Source organism: Rhinoraja longicauda, chromosome 12 (genome assembly GCF_053455715.1).
Source record: "Rhinoraja longicauda isolate Sanriku21f chromosome 12, sRhiLon1.1, whole genome shotgun sequence".
NCBI lineage: Eukaryota > Metazoa > Chordata > Chondrichthyes > Rajiformes > Arhynchobatidae > Rhinoraja > Rhinoraja longicauda.
In genome coordinates, this window is record NC_135964.1 from 29,494,314 (window position 1) to 29,510,674 (window position 16,361).

The 16,361-nt window shown below is 41.3% G+C and overlaps 1 protein-coding gene across 2 annotated transcripts in view; it reads right to left on the reverse strand.

The window, feature by feature from the left end:
* vwa8 (von Willebrand factor A domain containing 8) overlaps nucleotides 1-16,361 on the reverse strand; it is a 207,607-nt gene that overhangs the window by 189,620 nt on the left and 1,626 nt on the right. For both annotated transcript variants that reach the window (XM_078409361.1, XM_078409360.1), the window contains exon 2: nucleotides 13,569-13,646. In XM_078409361.1, the coding sequence (XP_078265487.1) occupies nucleotides 13,569-13,646 (78 nt within the window). The remainder of the gene's footprint in view (nucleotides 1-13,568; nucleotides 13,647-16,361) is intronic.

Below are 16,361 nucleotides of genomic sequence, written 5' to 3' on the forward strand. Positions count from 1 at the left end.
TGCCACTCCCATAGATCCCATAGAGGGGTGGGAGCTGCTTTACGTCCTCCTCGTCCACCCTGGGTACTTCTACAGAACTGGCAAAATTTGCAGCAAAGCGTCAACTACGGTACTCTGAAGCACCAATTGCCACATTTGATTGTTGTAGTTGACATATGAAAGAAGAAGAGATCCCATAGAGGGTTTCGTGTTACGCAGCAGATAAGGCTGACACAATGAATTAAACAAATGTCATCAAAGACAGAACCTAAAATTAGGGGCAATAACTATAAAGGAGCTACTAATGAGTGACCAGTTGTAATTAGGAGAAACCTCTTCACCAATGACGGCATGCTGAACCAAACAGCACACGTTAAGGAGGAGCTCGATAAGTACATGTCAGGGAACGGAATTCTGACAGGCACAGATGAACAGTTGTGCCAAACAGCTTGTTTCTATGTTGCAATTACCACATATGTCTTGCACATCTGCATTTAATATGATACTAGGACCACAAACTGACCGAGTAACCAGACCATACTCCCATTGAACACAATAGCGCAACTTGTAATGCATTTTTAAATTGTCGTCGTCGTGGCTATCCCTCGAGGTTGAGGATGATGGTCTACGTTCCGTTGTTTTTATGAATTCCCAGGTGGCTTATGAGTCTAATACTGGCTTTGAAAGTTCTTTGGCATTCAGAGCAGGAAATTCCAGATGTCAGATCGGGCTTTGGTTGTTGCTGCCTCTCTTTCCGTTTACTTCACTTTTCTCCTAATTCTGCACTTCTGTTGGCTTCGAAGGTCGCTATCCCTTTTTGGATGATGGTTCGCCAGTTTCCTGTCCTTGGCATTGGTTTCCCAATTTTCGATGTTGATTTCACATTTTTACATGCTGGCTTTTAAGGCATCTTTGAATCTCTTCTTTTGTCCGCCTCTTTTACGTTTGCCTTCTTTAAGCTGGGAGCAGGCTTATTTTGGTAGATGCTCGTCTTCCATCCGAACAACATGACCGCTCCATCTTAGTTGGTTCTTGATGACGAAGGCTTCGATGCTTGATGTTTTGCTTCATTCGGTATTTTTAAATAAACAATTACCAACACGGTGGCGCAGCGGTAGAGTTGCTGCCTTACAGTGCTTGCAGCACCAGAGACCCGGGTTTGATCCCGACTACGGGTGCTGTCTCTACAGAGTTTGTACGTTCTCCCAATGACCGCGTGGGTTTTCTCCGAGATCTTCGGTTTCCTCCCACACTCCAAAGACGTACAGGTTTGTAGGTTAATTGGCTTGGTGTATGTGTAAATTGTTCCTAGTGTGTGGAGGATAGTGTTAATGTGCGGGGATCGCTGGTCGGTGCGGACTCGTTGGCCGAAGGGCCTATTTCCGCACTGTATCTCTAATCTAAACTAAACTAAACACAGTTAATCTTAATTTTGTTTCAATGTATATATTTTTAAATTATTTAATTTGCAAAACTGTACTTTCGGAAAGCCTTACAAAAGACAAAGCAAGGTTTTTAGCTCTGTATCTCTCAGCATTTGGCTGAAAGATTAACACACTTACAGTTTGATAATTCCACAAAATCTTTGAGACTATTTTCCCCTGGCTTTGGAACTAACATACTCACTAAAATACTGCGAACACGGACCGACCAGCAAAGCCAGCTTACTTAATTAAAGTCACCATGCGGAGAAACTATTAATAGAAGGGATTGCCCGAGAGGCCAACTTTAATGGTGTAGTAAGCGACTGAAATAAAAACATGTTCAATCGGAGAAAAGTGCTCATTATTTTTAGGGGGTAGATACACAAATCAAAGGAGAAGACTTCAAAATGGAATTACATGACCAGTCCTTTGCAGAGGAGAAGCAACAACTTCAGGTCAATGTGGTGCATGAAGCAGGGTGTGATTTCTTCAACCGTGATGAGTCTGGTTCCATTCAGTGTGGAGATCATTAGATAATTAACCATTAATTGGTCTCAGGGATGTACTGCTATTATTGACTAGTATTGATCTTACTCACATAAATTGTATAATTTAACGATTCTCCAATCACCACTCTGTGAAGAAATCTTACTTTTATTGAGAGTTGCTGTAAAAGTGTTGGTCAGTTGTGTGTATTGATTTCAGTCTGTTTAAACTGTTACTGTGTCTTTGCCTGCTGACTTTGTTTGCTACGTCTCTGTATTCCAGCCTATATTAGCGCATTAATTTATTGGCTGTCATGATGGGGAAGGGTGACAAAGAGCTTTCCAGTCATGTATATTGGGGGGGGGGGTATATGGAATGCCTAATTGAGCATGAATGGATCAAATGTCACATACAATTTTTGAAGAAGATTCCTGGCAATGCTAACCAATATCTGTGGCAACTAAGTGATCATCTCGCATCGAATGGTCTTGACCAAAAAAAATGTAAACCACAAACGTTAACGTGGATACAGGATTTATTCTGCAGTACAAATTATCCTGGAAATCAGTTCAAATAGTTCCACGGTTATTATTAACAAGGTTAATCCAAGGCCATGCCTGCTCTTACAGGTATCCGTAAAAGATCCCACAACAGTATTTCAAATAAAAGCAGGGGAGTCGTTTTCAGTGAGCTTGTCAATATTCAGGTCTCATTACCTTCAACATAATGTACCTGCCTTTAATCATGGAGATACAAGAGTATGTAGATGCTGGAATCTTGAGCAAAAAACAAACTGCTGGAGGAACTCGGTGGGTCACGCAACATCCATGGAGGGAACTGAACATGTGACATTTCAGGTAGAGATGACTCCAGTCTTAAAGAAGGTTACCAACCTTCTGTTCATTTACCTCCACTGATGCTGCCTGATCTGATTTCCTCCATCAGTTTATTTTTTACTGCCTTTCATCGTGTGGCCTTTTATGTGAGCATGTTGTATGCAAATTGCTACTACATATGATACTCTACAGCAGTTATTATGCTTGAAAAGTACTTATTGTCTGCAAAGATATTCAGGACATTCTGTGGGCGGGAGAACACATGATCGTAAACCCATCATTAAGACAATTGTCCCATCAAAAAGCATAGGGGGAAAAAAAGCAACTTCACTTTCACATTTAGAGTTAGCTGAAACCTGCCATTCAAATGGTTTTATTTTCATCTAACATTTTCTTGTACTGAATTTGAATTTCTGAGTTGAACAAAACAGTTATTTATGCAGAATTGCTCAGACAGTATAAAAGAAACCAACATTCATCAATCCTACAGGCAAACAACAGAATAATTCTTTGGAAATGTCGACAATGTAATTATAATTGCTGTTTATGATACAATATGACTTTATTAATTCTGGAGGGGAATTAGTCTGCCACCAGTCAAAAGATACAGTTACAAGGCATTAAAAGTATCATGTGCATTATAATAATAATGAAATTTAAGTGACCTGTTATTGCACAACACATACGTAATATTGCACAAACATGAAATTAAAATATTGAGTGGAAAAGTCCAGGATGTGGAATGTGCAAAGATGGGGGAGGGGGACAATAGACAATAGGTGCAGGAGGCCATTCGGCCCTTCGAGCCAGCACCGCCATTCAATGTGATCATGGCTGATCATTCTCAATCAGTACCGCGTTCCTGCCTTCTCCTCATACCCCCTGACTCCGCTATCCTTAAGAGCTCTATCTAGATCTCTCTTGAATGCATTCAGAGAATTGGCCTCCACTGCCTTCTGAGGCAGAGAATTCTGTTGCTGAAGGTGCTCCTCAGGTTAACCAGTGTGTCATGAGATGTATTGTCCCAGATGCTCCGCAGTTGAGAAGCATCCTCCCTTCTGAGACCACCTCCAATGTAACCAGCTTTTCCGATGAGCTTGTTGATTCTGTTGGCGTCCACGGCCTTCACCCTGCTACCCCAGCACATGACAGCAGAGAAGATGGCACTGGCTGTTGTTTTGCTCTTGGTCTCCTTCCCCCCCCAGACAGAATAAGGATAGGGATCCACTAATCCTCTCCTTTCACCCCACCAGCCTCCCCATCCAAAACATTATGCTCCGACATTTCTGTCACCTCCAATGTAATCCCACCACCTGTCACACGTCTTCTCATCTCCACCCGTTTCCACCTTCTGCAGAGACCGCTCCCAAGGCAATCGATTGGTTCACTCATCCCTTCCCACCCAAACCCCCCCTTCCCCAGCTTTCCCCTGCAACTGCAGGAGATGTAAAACTGTTCCCATACAACCTCCCTCACCTCCAGCCAGGGACCCCAACAGTCCTTTCAAGTACGACAGAGGTTCATGTACACCTTCTTTAACCTCATCCACTGTACACGGTGATCCAATGTGGCCTCCTGTACATCGGCAAGACCAACCATAACTTCCGCAACCGACAGCAGTCGGTTCACCAAGGCCTATCAGATCTCAAGGTTGCTAACTCCATTCACAAGCTGGCCTTTCTGTCCTGGTCCTCCTCCATTGCCAGAATGAGGCCATACACAATGTGGAGGAACAGCACCTCATATTCTGTTTGAGTAGCTAACAATCCAATAGTGTGAACTGAATTCTCCAATTTTAGGTAACCTCTATCGACACCTTATCGATAGGTAAGGTAACCTCTATCGACCCTTCTCCCCATGCCCCTCTTTCTTTCCTCCCCACCCTTCTCCTGTACCCCACCTAAACTCACACATATTTCTCCCCTTTCCCTCTACCTATATTCCTTTTTCTACTTCACAATTCGCAACTCATCAATCTTTTTGTCTCATATTTTCATCTCTGGCCTTTGTCCATCTCTAGCTATCAAAACCCTATCTCACCTGTGTTCAGCTATTACCTAGTTCTTTGTCCTGCCGTTCCCCTCTTCTAGCTTTCTAAATCCCCACCCCCTCAATATGCCCACAGAGGGGTCCTGACCCAAAACATGTTTTCCAGGGATGTTGCCTGACCCGCTGAGTTACTCCAGCACTTTGCATCTTTTTTGTAAAGCAACATTTGCAGTTCCTTGTTTCTACAGTGTGAGTGTAAGATTGCCCTGGGGATAAACTGTTGATGTAGTCATTCAACTGATAGTTAAAGTAGTTAACAATCCTTGGAGAGAAACAGAGAGAGAGAAAACAAAGGAACATAAATTGACATTTTGGTTGAGACCCTTCTTCAGACCTGGTCTGAAGAAGGGTCTCGACCCACAACTTCACCTATTCCTTTTCTCAGGAGATGCTCCCTGACCCGATGAGTTACTCCAGCATTTTGTGTCTATCTTCTGTGCAAAACAGCATCCGCAGTTCCTTCCTACACATAAATCTGCAAATGGCAGAGCTGTAGGAAATGCCAAACAGATGGATAATCTACAGCAGAATTGGCCCGTTCTGAGACAGATAAAGAAAGCTAGTTAACTGAGGTTGTAAAATTTGACAATGAGTCTGAAAAGCTGCAACATTTCCAAATGCAGTGCTGTTCCTCAAGCTTACACTCGGCCTCAGCAACAATGCAGGAGGTCGCAGCCAGAATGATCAGAGTACAAGTGGAATAGAGAATGAAAGTGACAGGCAGCAGGATGCTGAACTGAATGCAGGTACTCTACAAAGTGGTAACCCTGACCTCCTGAGTGCTTTCAAAAATGTTTTTGTATATTTATTTAAGATTTTCTGTTTAAGCTTTTATTTAAGCTTTGCTGTTTTTTTAATTTCATTTACTGCAGCTTTAAGAAGAAAGGCTTTTATAAGAATTTGGAGGATGACTGAATCAGAAGTACAGATATATGCTAAAAATGTATTAGAATAGTTCAGTCCAAATTTAACTAAGGTATGGATGAAGATTTGGTTATCAGGCGAGTTGACGCACTGATGAAATCAGGCAATGGCATGGGGTAACTTTAAATGGACTTAGAATGAGTGGATATCTGGTCCAAATCATATTTCCGGTTAAATAAACCATGGAATTTGGGAATAATCTGGTTTAGTCTCTGCTTGAAGACCCAGTAAACTGATGCAATTATAAAGAAAGCCTATCAGTGCCTCTACTTCCTTAGAACATTAAGGTGATTCGGTATGTCGACGAATACTCTCTTGAACTTACAGGTGTACAGTGGAGCGCATATTGACTGTTGCAACACGGCCTGGGTTTGCAACTCAAACGCCCAAGAACAGAGGATTGTAAAAACTGGTGAATATTGATGAAAGTCCATCAAGGGTACTGACCTCATCACCATCAAAGAAATCTACAGGAGGCACTGTCCCAAAAAGGCAGCCAGCATCATCAGTGGCCCACACCACCCTGGCAACGCTTTCATTTCACTTCTGCCATCGTGAAGAAGGTATAAGAGCCTGAAAACTAACATCCAGGTTCAGGAACAGCTTCTTCCCAACAACCTTATTGAACACCACAAACTCCAAATAAACTCCGAACTACAAACTGACTTAATTGCACTTGGAACTTGGGGAGCACTGTTGCTATCTTTGCTCTATGTTGTTTGTATATTGAACTTCTTTTTGTTGTTTATTATGGTGTCTACTGAGTACTATCTTCACATATCTGTTCTGCTGCTGCAAGTAAGAATTTCTTTGCTCCATTTCAGGATAAATGACAATAAAACACTCATGACTTGAAGAAATTTCAGCTTATCAACGTTGAAGTTTGGAGGAATAGGTGAGGTCAAGGAAGTTGTAATGGATGACCCAAGTGTACGCACAAGAAATTACACTCTACTTTAGATCCCACTGCCAAGCCGCAGAATGTGGATGAGTAATCTTCATAATCACATTAAAATATTTTGTGACTTTAATCAGAGTTTCAGTTCTGTGGTGCTTCTGAAACCTGATTAAAATAATTCTGGGGAAAATGGGCATATATACTTGTGACAGTTGAAAAGAAAGATATGAATTAGTTATTTGTAAAGGAGAAGGATTAAAGGATTTTATTGAGGAGTGGAAAGATGGCATGAGATCGAAAGGAAAGGGATATGATTATTAAGACAAGAGAATCAGTAAAAATGCAAATATCCTAATTGATATCAACATTACAACCTTAATGTACAGAACAAATGTTAACATGTAAAAACACCCTAAAGGTGGCAATTAAAATTTTCAAAATCCCACTCATTAATTGTTTAATAAATATGAATAGAAACTAAATGAAGGAAAGAAAAAGTTGTGTATTTGTATCTCCTAGCTGTTAGCAGTTAAAATGTTTGAAAGACATAATTTATGGAAAGGAATTAAATATAATATTAGAGCCAGAGAGTTTTATTCATATTTAACATTTATTTGAAAATGGTACTAAATCAACATAAGGAGAACACGTTTTCCTGAGCTTAATGCACTTCGAAATTTCAAGATTACAGTTGTATCTGTGATATAAGAATCCCTGTTTGGAAAACAAATAAACAGCAATCTATTAGATCTGAATAAAGATCTTAAAATTTAATCTAATATTCAAATAATTTTGAAATTTATTTGAACAGAAACTGCTGCATCGTGTAGGAAAATATTCCATTAGTACAGCTGAATGAACATTAAAAATGCCTTCTGGAAAACAGTATTTTCAGCAAATGCTCAAATTGCTGAATGTACATTTAGTTCAATCACAGCTGTGAGCAAACCTCTCACATTTATGATTCAGGATTTTAGAAAATTTATAGAGAAACTGATGAATTATAAAATCCACATTTGTCCATTCTGTTATATCAGAAAATTCAATTACTAGAGAGAATTGGATGTATAAAAAATTCAAAATGTATCTTAAACAAATTTGGGAACCTGGTGCTAGATCAGGCAATTACAATTATGAATTCACATCGGCAAATCCTAATAAAAATTTGGACTGTAGAATTTATCTGGAAATTTTTGAAAAAAGTACCAAATAGTCTTGTTATAGAAACAGGATTAAGTTAACTCCATCAGAATTTTAATCCATCGCTGATGACTTTACTTTGATAATATTATCTGAATGGTGGCCGATTAGGAGAAGGGGAGATGCAACGAGACCTGGGTGTCGTGGTACACCAGTCATTGAAAGTAGGCATGCAGGTGCAGCAGGCAGTGAAGAAAGCGAACGGTATGTTGGCATTCATAGCGAGTGGATTCGAGTAATAGCAGGGAATTTCTGCTGCAGTTGTACAGGGCATTGGTGAGACCACACCTGGAGTATTGCGTACAGTTTTGGTCTCCTAATCTGAGGAAAGACATTCTTGCCATAGAGGAAGTACAGAGAAGGTTCACCAGATTGATTCCTGGGATGGCAGGACTTTCATATGAAGAAAGACTGGATAGACTCGGCTTGTACTCGCTGGAATTTAGAAGATTGAGGGGGGATCTTATAGAAACTTACAAAATTCTTAAGGGGTTGGACAGGCTAGATGCAGGAAGATTGTTCCCGATGTTGGGGAAGTCCAGAACAAGGGGTCACAGTTTAAGGATAAGGGGGAAGTCTTTTAGGACCGAGATGAGAACGTTTTTTTTCACACAGAGAGTGGTGAATCTGTGGAATTCTCTGCCACAGAAGGTAGTTGAGGCCAGTTCATTGACTATATTTAAGAGGGAGTTAGAAGTGGCCCTTGTGGCTAAAGGGATCAGGGGGTATGGAGAGAAGGCAGGTACGGGATACTGAGTTGGATGATCAGCCATGATCATATTGAATGGCGGTGCAGGCTCGAAGGGCCGAATGGCCTACTCCTGCACCTATTTTCTATGTTTCTATATACATTATGATATCTGTTAATTATTTCTCGCCTATTGTCCTTCCAACAAGGAAACATATTGGCCTGGCAGTCAACAAGAAAACAATGTAAAATATTTTATGTTGCCTTTGTTGTTGGAAATGTATTTCATGTGGAGAATGCATATCTGCAGTCTAGTGAAGGACTTTTCATTTGCTGAGTTCAGCATAGTTAGACATGATAGTTAATTTGGGAGGATGCACCGCAACTTGCACAGTTGGAACCTCGTCATTTACGGCTTATTTCAAGTCTGATCAGTGTAATCCACATCAAACCAATTGCAATGGGTTGTTGGGTTCATCAACATTAATTAGTTCTTCACGTTCATTGATGTCCCTTCCTTCTTCAAATGACAGAGACATTCAGGCCAGTCATAGAAGGCACTGCAATCAGAGAGGCAACTGGTGGGTTGAACTAGTCTTCATATTGTGGTGGATTGGGAATAACATGGATGTTTCTTGACCGACTTTGCAGATTATTCAATAGAAGTTATGCCAGCAAGCAGGAATCAGAGGGGAGTAGAATTAAGAGTTCACAAAATACCGAGTGTGATTGCAACCAGCTCTCCTCTCTCTGATGTGAGTTCTATTACATCCTCTCTCTCTGTTCCCCCTCCATGATTCCTGCTGCTCTCCTGGTCTTTGGGTGTCCACAAGTTGCCTGCCTGATGATTAGTCTCAAACTGAAGCAAGGTATTCGAGCACATTCTCCGGGAATATCACACACCAGATCCCCAAAATAACTCAGCTAGCTCGATTTCCAGGGAGTTTCAAAACTGAATCTTTGCTGCTGTGTTTCTGAGGACATTGACTACACATTTCCACAACAAATCTAAATTATTAGGATAGTGCCTCCATGTGTATTTACAAAGGCAAATAGTCAAGAAGATTATCTTACAGAATAGAGCTCTTGCGCTATAATCAGAAAATGCTGAGGATACTCATCGTCTGTGGAGAGAGTTAACATTTCGAGGTCAATAATCCTTCATCAGAATTGTTGAAGGACTGGGCTGAGGTAATGAATCTGTCCCTGGATCAGAGTTAACATTTTCAGCATGTATCAGAAATATGAAACAGTTAAAACTATATCATCAAGATCAGGCTTTGACTTGACCTCCAACCTCATCTGTATGTTACTCTCATCCTATCATGTGAGTATTGGCCTGTAAATTTAGTGGTTCAACGTCCACTTGCTCAACAAAATAACAGAATCACTGGGATAAACAAATATAAAGGACACGTTAAATCAAACATTAAGACCACGGGACTACTAACAACCAAGTTAGTCATAAAGCAAAGCCACTTTGATTATAAATGAAAATGTGAAGCAGTTGCCATCAGTTTTAATTTGATTTTCGTTCAAGCAGCACTGCATTAACAGTGCTTGTTCAGTAAAAAACTTCAGGCATCATTGCAAAAGAAAAGCAAACATCGGATGGGATGTAGATCATTATATGGTCAGTTGAAGTATACAGTATGCATTCCCAACAAAATGACATTTAAACAGAGTGACATCATATTACCAAAATATTATTTTACCAAAATAATTAAACTGCACATGTCAAGCTAAAATAATCAAACCATTAGCCTGCTTCATTTAATATTACTAAAATGATTACAAATGTATCATTAAATTTGTTAATCCCAAAATAATTAAAGGGCTAATTTTGAGTCAAACTTGAAAGATAACACGTCACTTCCACGATTTTACATAAATGAACTATTTCATCTTAATACTGTCCATTTTAATACTGATAAAATAATCAAACTACAATCATCCACCATTTGTTATTTTAATATCATAATCAGTGGCACAACTTTATTAACTAATATGAAACTAAACTTTGACAGTCTGAATCATTCCATTAGCCATTTAGTCTTATAACAACCTCAAAGCTGTTTACAGTCCATTTGAAAATAAAACTACTCTAGTCGCAAATTGTATTTAAATAGCAGCTCACATCCTGGCAACCTTTCATCCATTCGCTTTGATCTTCTTGGGGTGGCTTCTGACCAGACAATACATGTTTGGATTTAAATCAAACTAGCTAGAACTGTAAACACCTCTTACACAGGTCACCTCTGCCCCAGAAGAGATCCCAAAGGTCCAAAAATCTAAATCTCTGCCCTCTGCACTAAATCCTCAGCCACATATTCAACTGTCTTATCTTCCTGTTCCTATTCTCACTAGCACATGGCACTGAAAGTAATCCAAAAATCCTGGAGGTTCTACTTTCTAGCCTTTTCCCTAACTCGCTATACACTTCTCTCATTCCTTTTCCTATGTCATTTGTTCCAACACGCACAATAATTTCCGGCTGCTCCCCCTCCCCCTCTCCATGACATCCTGGACACTGGCAACAGGGAAGCATCTTGGCGTCTCCACTGCTGCCACAATATCTCCTGTCTGCACTCTTAACTAAAGAGTCACAAATGGCTTTGCCTGACATTACCCTTCCCAGCTGTGCCTCAGAACCAGGCTCGGTGCTACTGCTGCTCAACCTTGATGTGTCAAACCTTCTTCCATCAAAAGCATCTACATTAGATGCTGTGTCAAGAAGGTGGTATCTACAATGAAGGATCCCACCATTCAGCCATACCATCAGGCAAGGGTATTGACACCTGAAGTCCCCATTATCTGGTTCAGGAACAGCTGCTTTCCTGCAAGTATCAAGTCTTAAACCAACCTGTGCAACCTTAACCCATCTCAACAACTGAATAGCATGGTCCACCTCTTGCACTTCCATGGCCTTGTTTTTTCTCTAATTATGTTTGCATTAATGTCATGCTTTGTTTTTGCAGTTCCTTTTTAAAGTATCATTTTATAAATCATTTGTTTTTGTGTTTGTCTGGGTGTATGTGCTTGTGATGCTATATGCAAGATTTTTCATTGCACTTGTACCTCACCATATACGTGTATGTGACAATAAAACTCGAATTGACTTGACCTGAGATCGCTTTCTCATTTTAGTTAACTCTTTTCATTGTCCACTCTACCACCACTCTGTACGGAGTTTGTACGTTCTCCCCGTGACCTGCGTGGGTTTTCTCCGAGATCTTCGGTTTCCTCCCACACTCCAAAGACGTACAGGTATGTAGGTTAATTGACTGGATAAAATGTAAAAATTGTCCCTAGTGTGTGTAGGATAGTGTTAACGTGCGGGGATCGCTGGGCGGCGCGGACTTGGTGGGCTGAAGGGCCTGTTTCCGCGCTGTATCTCTAAATCTAAAAAATCTACCACCAATATTTTTCTGCCATCTGCAAACTTATTAACCAAGCTCACATCCATATCTTTAATGTAATTAACAAACAACAATGGACACATCACCAGTCACTGTGACACACTTGCTACACTTCAAGTTTGAAAAATAACCCGCTACCAGCATCTTCTGGTTTGTTTCAAGCAAATTTTGTTTCCAATTGGCTAACTCGCCCCCTGTGATCTAACCTTACAGACCGGCATAACATGTGGCACCTCGTTAAAAGCCTTTCTAAACTCCCTGTAGATGTCAACCCCACTGCCATTGTCAATTTTCTTTGTCACCTTTTCAAAAAGTTCAAACTCAAGACACCGTTTCACACACACAGAGCCATGCTATCACTAATCGGTACTTGCCTTTCCAGATGCATGTCGTTCTTGTCTCTCAGAATATCCTCCAGTAGCTTACCCCTCATTGATGTTAGGCTCACAAGTCTATAGCTCCCAATGTTGTTGGGGATGGAGCTCAGGATTTAGATTTGGTGGCAATGAACAGCGATGTACTTCCAAATAAAGACAAAGATTGGCTCCAATGTACCTGCTATCATTGCCCTTCTTGGTGAAGTAGATGTCAAGTATTCAAGCCAAATAACTATCTCATTACACATGTGGTGCAGTTTTAAGCCACAAAACACCAGTGGAGGAAGAATTAAACATGAAGGGTGAATGATGGAGTCGTCATAAATCCTCGTTGGCAATGAGCTTTATGACCCTTGTTAGAAAGTTGTCTTCATCTATCTCTCTGCCACCTTATCAAAAACGAGAAATGTTATGCTCAGGTACTATGTCCTTCTCACTAATACCCATGAACTGGTATCAAAGATGACAACACAGTTCCATGGACTAATGAGTCACATAATCAAGCTTACAGGTTCCTTCTGACCATCAGAGAGGGCAAAGGTACCTGGAAGCACCACCACTTCCTGGGTCTCTTCCAAGACCCACATCATGCTGACCATCGTTGCTGAGTCACAATTCTGGAATTACCTCCATAAGAGCATTGGAACATCTGCCACATAGAACAAACTGCTGAGGTTTAAGAGGTTGCTCCTCATCACCTTTTCAATTGTCTCGAGGCACAGGAAGCAGTGAAGAAAACCTATGGCATGTTGGCCTTTATTGCGAGAGGATTTGAGTTAGATTTAGCTCTTAGGGCTAACGGAATCAAGGGATATGGGGAAAAAGGAGGAACGTGGTTCTGATTTGGATGATCAGCCATGATCATATTGAATGGCGGTGCTGGCTCAAAGGGCCGAATGGCCTTCTCCTGCTATTTTTTCTATGTTTGCTATGTTTCTATGACTGTGAGCTTTAGAACTCATAGGCAAGGCCATAGATTTACTTGGGAAGGCCTGAGGCACTGTGATACCGGATACTAGATTGGGTCTGGATGTTCTGTCGCAGTATCTGGAGGTATGGTTATGAAGAAACTGTCTGGATGCACTGAGTAGACTCTGAAGGGACAGTATGATATTGAATGCCTACTCCTGCACCTATTTTCTATGGTTCTGTTTCTATTGCAAGAATTTCTTCATGATTATCATTAATTTGAAAGCTATTCTTATAACCTCCACAGGTTTACAGTCCCAACAAAGTAAATCATCAACCTATGAAAAGGTAAAAGTACAAAGGTAATAAGTATACTTACAGTGTTTCATGGGGACCAGTTCAGGATTTGTAGGTTGTTTCAGCTTAAAATGAACGTCACCAATGCTAACTGTGTCTCCTACAAATTTAATTATAGAATCAATGAATCTGGACATTCTCAAAACATCTGTCACATCAGTCAACTGCAATGAGTTACAAAGTGTCAGAACAAGTGGCATCATTCCAATATGATTTACTTAGTCAAGATCTCCAGGTACTTTAAACTATTCACACATCACTGGTTAAAATAATCCACCAAAACAGCAACATAAGAATTGATATAAGATTTGGCATAAGATTTGGCCCCAGATATATCAGAAGCAGATTAATTTAAAAAAATTGAAAGAGTGGGGAGCGAAAGGTGGCATGCCATGGCTGATGTGTGGCTGTGTACCAAGGCTGGACTGGGGGTAAGGGCTGGCAAGGTGGTGGTTTCCTTAGGCTCAATGAAGGTAGGGTGGAGCTGAGGTGGGGTGGAACCCGATTGTTCAATTAGGGCTGGGTTAAGAAGATGTAATGGTGCTCCAGGGTTTAGCTTGGAGGAGCAACGAGGGGGAAGTAGGGTGTTAGATCTATGGGGGAAAGGAGTGGGGGGGGGGACTGTGGGGGAAGGGGAAGGGGAAGGGGAGGGGGGACTGTGGTGCAAAGATGGAGGGTTACAGAGGCTGTGAAGTGGTAGGGCTAGGGTGTGGAAGGTATGGAATTGGTTTGGGATGCGTTGAGAGATGGAAAGATGGAATGTGATAGTTGGGAGTCAGAGGCAGAAGGATGGGGTGATAGGGATGGGGCAAGGGCAGGCAGTTGTGGGCTCAGGGAAGGGAACATGGTGAGAAGAGTACCAAGGCTGACATGGGAAAAGTGAAAATAGGTGTTGGGGCTGGAGCAGTGGAGGTGGACCACAAAGAGGAGGGACAAAGGATTTTTTGTATGGACGGTCTGGTTGGATTTCTTGAAGAAAGGTGTCCGATTGACAGGATTTCTGGGGAAATTGTCAGGAAGAGAGGAATACGGCTAGGTATACGGATTTCATGGCAATGTTGTAATTATATGGATTAAATTGGGGATTGGGAGTGTACAGATTGCATGTTGGTGTAAGGGATAAATTTGGGGTTTAGGTATTGTTCGGAAAGATGACCATACAAATACAAATGGTCTGTCCAAAGTCAAGACTACTCATATCGAGACCTTAGTTGTTAAATATCGGTTGTGCTAGGTTAGATGCTATGTGCACATCCATGTACATTTTCACTCGTTCCAGCTCTATCAATGCCACAACAAGATTACAAGAACATTAGTTTGATGATACTAAAGTAGGTAGTATCATTTATAGTGCAAATGTTTATCAAAAATTACAGCAGGATCTTGACCAGCTGGCATGTGGGCTGAGGAATGGCTATACAGTTAAATGCAGATAAGTGTGAGGAGTTGTATTTTGGGAGGTAAAACCAGGGCAGGGCCTTCTCAGTGAATGTTGTAGAGCAGAGAGATCTAGGAAATACAGTAGTCAAGATGACTTTTAGATCATTGGCCTTCATCAGTCAGGGTATTGAGTATAGAAGTTGAGACATTATGTTACAGTTGTACAATATGTTGGTGAGGGTGCATTTAGCGTATTCTGTTCAGTTTTAGTCATGTTGCTAAAGCAAGGATGTCATTAAGCTGGAAAGAGTGCAGCGACGGTTTACGAGGATGTTGTTGAGACTCAAGGGTCTGAGCCATATGGCGAGGTTGTGCAGGCTTTATTCCTTTGAGCCTCGGAGTCTGAGGGGTAATCTTCTAGAAGTGTAGTAAATCACGAGGGGAATAGATAGGGAGAATGCATATAGTCTTTTACTCAGAGTAGGGGATTGAAGAAGCAGAGGATTTAAGTTTAAGATGAGAGGGAAAAGCTCTGGGGCAACTTTTTCCACAGTGTGTGGTTGGTATCAGGAAAGAGCTGTCAAAGGAAGTAGCTGAGTAACATACAATAATAACATTTAAAAGACACTTGCACAAGTACATGGCTAGTAAAGGTTTAGAGGGATATGTGCCAAATGCAGGCAAATTAGACGAGCTTATATAGGGCAACCTGTTCAGCATAAATGATTTGGGCTGAAGGGCCTGTTCCCATGCTGTATGGCTCTAACATCCCTGAAGTACCCTTGACGAAATCTGTGTTTGACACTGAAAGTCGGGAAGTTCAAGTAACGAAGATCTGGGTACGTCTTTGTGTCAAGGAAATTCCCCCTTCTCAGGCAGCAAAATAAAGAGAAAAGAGAAAACAAAGGAAAAGGAACAACAAAGGATGTGGCTAAATCTAAGATAGACCCAAGGTGCTGGAGTAACTCAGCAGATCAGGCAGCATCTCTGGAGAAAAGGGATAGGTGATGTTTTGGGTCGGGACCCTTCTTCAAACCCAAAGATAGACACAAAGTGCTGGAGTAACTCAGCAGGTATCTCACCAGTATCTCTGGAGAAAAATGGATAGCTGCTGTTTTGGGTTGGGAGCTTCTACCAACACAGTAGAACAGCTCGTAGAGCTGCCGCATCACTGCTCCAGAAACCAGCTTCAATCCTGTCATCAGTTTGAAGAAGGGTCTCGACCCGAAACGTCACCCATTCCTTCACTCCCGAGATGCTGCCTGACCTGCTGAGTTACTCCAGCATTTTGTGTCTACCTTCAATCCTAATGGCGCCTGATTGTAGTTTGTAAGCTCTCCCTGTGACTATGTGAGTTTCTCTCAGAATGCTCCTGTTTCCTCCCACATCCCAAAGTCTTGGGAGTTGGTACCTTAACTGGCCATTGCATGGGTTG